The sequence below is a fragment of the Camelina sativa genome, chromosome 4 (assembly GCF_000633955.1).
Source record: "Camelina sativa cultivar DH55 chromosome 4, Cs, whole genome shotgun sequence".
NCBI classification, from domain to species: domain Eukaryota; kingdom Viridiplantae; phylum Streptophyta; class Magnoliopsida; order Brassicales; family Brassicaceae; genus Camelina; species Camelina sativa.
The window spans coordinates 4,308,213-4,316,120 of NC_025688.1; the positions used below are offsets into that span (position 1 = coordinate 4,308,213).

At 33.4% G+C, this 7,908-nt stretch overlaps 1 protein-coding gene across 1 annotated transcript; it reads left to right on the top strand.

Annotated features, from left to right (window-relative positions):
- LOC104779788 (ethylene-responsive transcription factor ERF119-like) lies at positions 5,427-7,503 on the top strand. The gene is made up of 2 exons (XM_010504173.2): positions 5,427-5,812; positions 5,915-7,503. Exon 2 carries the CDS (start codon positions 6,045-6,047, stop codon positions 7,074-7,076), a length of 1,032 nt encoding a protein of 343 aa, XP_010502475.1. The 5' UTR covers positions 5,427-5,812; positions 5,915-6,044; the 3' UTR covers positions 7,077-7,503.

A 7,908-nucleotide genomic window follows, 5' to 3' on the forward strand; every position in this document is an offset into this window, starting at 1 on the left:
TTTTTTTTTTAGCCAAACAAGAAAACGTCGACGGCGTCGTTTTAGGCTTTAGACAATGTTTTGGCTCATACTTTGGGAAAATATAATTGGAACTCTCTTTTATAGATGCGTCGGTGTGGGATTTGAACGGTCGATATTGTCAGCCGAAACAATATATGGACGGTTGAGATTATTAATGATGAATGACGTCATCGGAGATACGTTTAAGCGAGAGTTTTATGACGTCACGGTTTGATTTGACTTTTGGAATTAAGGAAGTCATTTGTATATTTTTAACATTTAAACAAAGACTAAACAATAAAAAAAAATTAAGGAAGACCAAGAAGAAGAAGTTGTGAGTTGTGTGATCATGGTTAACGTGGAGAAGATTTTCTTGCAAATATTTATTTTCTTAGTTTTTTTTATATAAAAATATTACCACTATCATATTTAAAATAACTTTTGGAATAACATATAAGTTACTAACTGATATTGGTGTTTGAACTTTTCAGATTTTTGAGCTAATCTGATACGTATTAGTTGTTGACAACAAAAATTTGAAAAAAAAAACTTTTTAAAATTAAGTCGTACTGTTTTTTATTTTATTTTATTTTATTTAAGGAATAAATTGGTTAATATTATTTAGCTGATGTTTTGGTTTCTTTACTAAGTTCGACTCACCAAGAAAACGTCAACAGAGGACTTGTTTTGAAATAACTAAAGCTTGATGAAATAGTCTACGATCGAGCTGATGGTGAAAGTGGAAGAAGACAATCAAGAGAGCTTACTCTAAAAGTTTGACGTATTAAATTTAAAACTATATGTTTTAAATATAATTATTTTAATAGAACCGGTCTTTCAAGACATATCTGACTAATGTAAAAACATGAAATTAGACTGATCAAAGTATTTAATTGGCTGCAAGGATGAATAAAGGACATATATATATATATATATATATATATATATATATATATATATATTTAAAGAGAAAATCCTAAGAATTATGTAAACTTTTTTTTTTTTTGACAAACTGAATTATGTAAACTTTAGTTTTCAATTAATGCCGATTTAGCATTTAGCCATTCACAGTATTTTTTTCATAAAACTACTTAAAAGAAGAAAATCAGTTAAATACAAAAGACCTTCCTCAAACTCCTAAACAACAAAGTGAAGGTTAGAACAAAAAAAAATTGTAATTAAGAAACTTACACACACTAGAGTTCAAATTAAATTAGTTAAACAAAGACTTTCGAAACGCACAAACTTTAAAGAAAACTTAAACAAAGACCTCACTCGGACAAAAAAAAAAAAAAAGACCTCACACCATAAGTTAACAACGGGAAGAGCTTCGGAATATTTAAATATGGGCCCTAAAAGCCTTTTTAGTTAACAAAACAATGAAATTGGGCTTTATAGTAGACCATCTTCAATAGAAAATGATAGAAATGACAACTGAAAATGTATTTATTCTTTTCCCAAACGTGGGGTCGACGTAGGCGGCTAAGCTGTTTCCAACTTTTTCTTTTCCCATATTCCTCCGACCACTACTTGTCCTGCGCTCTATACACACTTGTGTTTTATTTTTCAACACTCTCTATTTGTCTGACATGTAAAAATGATAGTAGTATAATAGAATAGATAGATGCTTTATGGTCGTCGATGGCTGATTGAATGTATTAGTCCACATGGTGAAATGTCTACATGTTAAACACCACGTGACACTAACAATACGACACCTGTGTTTGTGTGTGAATGTAAACAATCCTTTAGGTTTCTTTCTGCGGAAAAAAAAACTTCGGAATGTAGTTGACCATCCATTTTCTATACACGTCCATTTGTCGACCTTTTTGTTTCTATAACTTATACTAATTACTAATATATATTGATTTAGAATAGTATGCAGAGAGTATTTACTTGATTACTATTCTTTATTCTTTTGTCAACGACAGTTGAATAAATGTACTCAAAATTAACATGTTACCTTACATATAAAACGTTTTATTGGAATCGTAATTACTAAGGGGCTAAGAGCCATTGTACACCACATACTGTTTAATTTGGTGTAGACGAGACGACAATGCTTTTTCCTACTTGTGCAATTGATTTGCATTGGTCTTTTTTCTTCACGTAGGGTAGGCAAATCACATGCATTCAGGCGTGCGTTCACTGTTTTCTTTTTTTTTCTCATATTTCTTACTTCAATTTTCTTCTACAGACAAAAAGTTTAGTACTACTATAAAGTAATTAATTATTTTATATAAATATATAGACAAAAAAAAAGTAAATAGTTCAGGACGCATGTGTGGTTGGCAGGCAGTCACTAGCGATAAGAAAAAAAGGCTGTGAACCTGAAAAAAACAAATTTGGAAATCACGAGTTCTTAACATTTTATATTTTTTATGAAATTGAAAGAAAAGGACACTTTTGATTTTTATTTATATTTGTCATTTCAATAATAAAAATGGTTTAAACGTTTTAGCGGATTGAATCGTAATGATCAATGAATCTTACGATGACACAAGAATCACAAAATTTGAAGGTGATATATAAACGAATTTGCAAGTTATTATAGTGATCAAGTTCATGTTATGTACTTAATTATGTTATTGATCAAATATTGTAACCCCATGTAAAAGATGAATATGTAACTTAACAGTTAACCCAAAAAAAAAAAAAAAAGAACATTGACTTAAATGAAAAGTTCGAGCAAAGAGAGTAATATACAAGATTAAGCTAACAGAAGTTCCTGATACGCAGATCAGTAGAAAGAAAAAAAAACTTAAACCCACTTCTTTCTATACCCTACTCCACAAAAATTTTGCCTCTAAAAAGATACTAATCCCCAAGATCTATCTTAGCCAAAAGAGGACAAAGTTTCCTCCTCAAAAACTGTCATCATCCATAGAGGATAAGAGACTGCAACATATGATTGTACTCTTAACTCTCGGGTAACACTTTGAGCAATGAAACCAGCTCCTCTATTGTATTTTTCTGCTTCAAACTCCACAGCCCAACCACTAATACACCTTAGAACCTTCAATAATCCCATCGCTTGAAATTTGAAAGAAGGCCACGCTTTTGGCCTATTCAACACTCCAACTATGGTTTTATCTTGAATGGCGAATACTACATTTGATAGTCTGTGACTAATCATACTTTCCATCGCCCATAACGTAACTTTTAAAACCCCTTCCTCCTTATTTCTGAGGTTAGAGAAACATCTCCTGCTGTGTAGCAAAACCTCACCTCTATTGTTTCTAACCACCCAAGCTCCACCAGCCATAGCATTCCTCTTAGACCAAGAGAAACCCACATTACATTTCAGCCAACTCTCAGGAGGACGCGACCACTGGCCTGAAAGAAACAATCCCTCACGATCTGCAGAGCTTTGAATGAAATGGTTATTACCCGATCGAGCTTCTGGGTCGATTTCCACCTCTTGAGCCTGAAACCATTCATCAACATCTTCATATATTTTTTCCTTGGAAGCAACGGTGAAAACAAAATTCCTTCGAAGCTGAGAGAATTTCTATTCTTCCAAATTCGCCAAACTATCCAAGGAAAACTTTTTCTTAAAACCGCAGGCCAGTCAGAATTTTTCCGGTTGTGTAATAAGTGATACACATTGGAAAAAATTGATCCAGCATGAAAACCATCCTCAGAAGAAGGATATTCAGATAAAGCCCATACCTGTCTAGCATAAGGACAAGTGAATAAAATGTGGTTGATAGTCTCTCCTTCTTCCCCACACACTTGGCACCTCTCGTCGCCTACCATTCCCCTTTTACTAAGAGCACTCACAACCGGTAGAGCACCGCTTAAAGCTTTCCATAAGAAATTTTTTATTTTAGGATCAGTTTGAATGCTCCATATCTCTCCTTTAAAGAAGTTTAAGGATGGCTGAGTTTCTGACTCTACCCTCACTTGAGATTGAGAGGATTGAACTGCAAACCAGATTTGAGTTGTGAATTATTCTCATTGTAATTACGTCCACTAAAGATGGGAAGAAGACTTGTGAATTATGATGGAAAAGTGAAGTCCATCGGTTGGTAGCAAATAGCAACTAGCAACTATCAAATGTGGGGAGATGTGACAATCCTCCACGTTCGAAATTGTTCTTCTTTGGCTCAATCAAGACATGGAAAAGTAAACTACCTCTTATGTAATTAATTAACCTCCCAAAATTGTCAGTTGAATTAGTGGGAATTGAATTACACTCCTCGGTCTTTTTATAACATATTTTTTTTTGTCGAATCCATAATTAATGTTTAAAATTAGTAAGAGTCAAGTTAGAAAATGAATTATCATATTGAGAATACAAGTATACAAATTACAGCACATCAAATACAATATAAGTAAGTTATTGTTTTAAAAATCTCCATCCCTTAAAATTGTTAGCCAGCTTTCTCCACCTTGATTAATGACTAATCTCTATCTAACATCAATTATCCAATTATATATGTTTAATTTTGATTATAACCAGTATAATCCGATTACTTCCCGCTTAATTTTGTATATACTGATTATTTTTTGAACCAAATATAAATCAAATATATTTTGACATTTAAATTAAGAGTTTATGATGTTTTACGATAACTAATGTACAATTTTTAATGAAAATCATAACATTTTCTTTTAAAATTACGTTTTATGTGTTTACCATAATTTACAGACAATACTACAGTTTTATATTTTGTTTGATATATTTTTTTAATATACAAAATTATACATATATTTAATACTATATATTCATATTTTATAATTAATTTAATAAAGTAACTCTAAAACTAATTCTTGATTAATTCCATTTAATTTTCAATTTTCTCGCTAAACATTAGATCTATCGTCTAGATCTATCCCAATTGCCCGAGTAGCGTCTAACCATATTTAAAACAGGGAGTAAATTACTTGCCGGTCGGTAGTCACTCTCTATTTTTGTTGTTAAACTAAAAACAAATGGTTTATTATTTGTATTTTAATAATATTTCTCTACTTCACATAGCCAAAGATCCACAGTGCAGACAAGTAATTGTCATGTATTATTAAAAGTATATATATTTTTTTGGGATACAAAATCATTTTATTTACCATCTGTCCATAATATAATTCCAAAATAGTATGTTTTGTTACCGTATTGTAAAAACAGTTACACCAATCTGAACACATAAAAAAACAGTCATCGTCTTCCGCCGTTGAATTAAAAGAAGAACAAAAATACAAAACAAAGAATTTAATTTTCATATACGTTTTTTTTTTTTTTTACGTTTAATGCTTTTATGAAATTTTTCTCGAGTAAAGTTGTTGAGATCTGTGTTTGAACAAATCGTTAAAATAGAAAAAGAAAAAATTTAACGTCTGTTTATTTATTAAATTCATCGTTTTCTTAAATTTCTCATGAGTTACATTTTTAATTTATTTCCGACATAAATTAAAAGTTTTGTCTTTGGTAATAGAGAGAGAGAGAGAGAAAGGCCAGAAAAAATCTAGGCCATAGATTTATCATCTGTTTCCGATTCGTTTTGATTCTTACTTTATCTTCTTCTTCTTCTTCTTCTTCTTTTTGAATCTTCTATCTATCTTCTCTTCTCACTTTTCTTTTTCACTTTTGGGGAAGCTCAAAGAGCTGAGAGGAGAGAGAGAGTGAAGGTTCTTTTGAAGTTGCCGGAGCTCCGACTACTCTTCTCTGTCTTTGTTTCTCCTCTTCTACTGTTCTTTCTTCTTCGTCTTCTTTAATCACTGTATGCTCTGTTTTTGAGTGTTTCTCTTATTCATCAAGCTGTTTCCACCGGCTCTCCTAGTGATCGATTTCCATGCGTTTAAGGCCTAAAAGGTAACTGGGTTTGCTAAAGTTTGCTTCTTTATATGATTTTCATAGTTGCTCTGCTTTAAGTGGGTTGGTTTGTTAATTTTCTTCTTCTGGTTATTGAATCAGGACTTGTTCTGGAGTAAACAATTTTGAAGGACGTTTCTTGTTCTTGTTCTTGAGATTTTGAGGGAGAATTTGTTTAGGGTTTTTGAAAGGGGTTTTGGTTTGAATTTTCGCACACCAAGTGTTTGATAAAATGGCTGAACGAAAGAAACGCTCTTCTGTTCCAACCAATAAACCCTACAAAAAACCCATGAAGAAGAAGTCTTTGCAGCTAAATCACCTCCCTGGTTTATCTGAAGATTTGAAGACGATGAGAAAAATACGTTTCGTTGTGAACGATCCTTACGCTACTGACTACTCATCAAGCGAAGAAGACGAAAGAGCTCAGAGAAGGAAACGTTACGTCTGTGAGATTGACCTTCCTTTCGCTCAAGCCGCTGCTACTCAAGCTGAATCTCAAAACTCGTTTTGTCAGGAGAGTACTAATAATAATAATAATGGTGTCGCCAAAACCAAAACCAAAACCTCAGCTTGTAGCAAAAAGGTTTTAAGCAGCAAACCCACTAGTGTCTCGAAGCCTGTTGGTGTTAGGCAGAGGAAATGGGGTAAATGGGCTGCTGAGATTAGACATCCAATCACCAAAACAAGAACTTGGTTGGGTACTTACGAGACGCTTGAACAAGCAGCCAGTGCTTATGCTGCTAAGAAGCTAGAGTTTGATGCTTTGGCTGCAGCCACTTCTGCTGCTTCCTCTAATAATGTGTCTGAGAATGCTCTGTCGGATTCGAATATGTCTGGTTCTCTGATCTCAGCCACAGGGTCTAATGTTGAAGCTGTGTCAAGCAATAATCTTGACAAGAAGCTACTTGATTCGACCATCGATCCAGAAGCTGGTGAATCGAAGAAAGCGAGTTTTGGTTTTGATTTCGCGGATCTGCAGATTCCTGAAATGGGTTGCTTCATTGATGAGTCATTGATCCCAGATGCGTGTGAGCTTGATTTCTTCTTGACAGAAGAGAACAACCAACTGTTGGATGATTACTGCGGGATAGATGATCTGGACATCATTGGTCTTGAGTGTGATGGTCCAAGCGAGCTTCCAGACTATGATTTCTCAGACGTGGACATCGATCTTGGTCTTCTTGGTACCACCATTGACAAGTTTACCTTCGTTGATCACATTGCAACAACTACCTCCACCCCTCTTAATATCGCGTGCCCATAAGTTTTGCAGCTAGGTGTTACTATTAGCTATAGGAGCAAAGTAAAAATGCTCTTTGTTACTCGGTTTTGTTGTAAGTTATTACAGTATAGCAGAGGCTGTTAATCTCAGGGGAAGCAAAAAACCCCTTACAGATAGAAGCAGATGCAGTTTTGTGTGTTGGTGTTACTAAAGAAAGATTTGTTGACATAATGGTTTTTTTGATGTTGTGGATAAGATAGAGGGTGAGAACGAAATTGTAATCTCAGGTGGTGTTTCTGGAGGCAAATTGTCTTTGAAAAGCCTTAAGATGTAATCTATTTCGTAAGCTCTCTCGATCTTTGTAAGTTTTGCCTATTGAGAGTTATTGATATATATGTGAAAACCTACTTTATTGTTTTCTGCTACATTGAAGTGGTTATCTAAGTGAAATGTAAAGCCTTTTGTGTTAGGGGTTTAGGCTTATCCTCTTTTGAATTATATCACTAAAGTTTTCTTAAAAGGTTCGACATAAGAAAACAAGTGCATATGGTCCAAAAAGTATATGTGAACAATAGAGAGGTTAATGGGTTTGGTTGATGGTAACAGTAGCACCAATGATCACCACTCTAATTGCGTTGGTTCTTTTATCATGTCAAATATAACATTTTTGTTATTATCTTGTTTTCTTAAAAGCAAACCATTGCGTATATTACAAGTCTTGCCAAAATTTTCAAACTCCTTCCATCTTTAATATAAAGATTATTAATTTGAACTGTTTTTAGTCAATTCAGTTCTTTTGTTTGTGTCAAGCTATCTCTCAATTTAAGACTGTAGCTCCATTTGGATTTTATTAGTTTCGTTTTATGGATATATA

Bases quoted from the DNA above. Each gene is read 5' to 3' on its own strand.
- LOC104779788 (XM_010504173.2), top strand. From the start codon at position 6,045: ATGGCTGAACGAAAGAAACGCTCTTCTGTTCCAACCAATAAACCCTAC.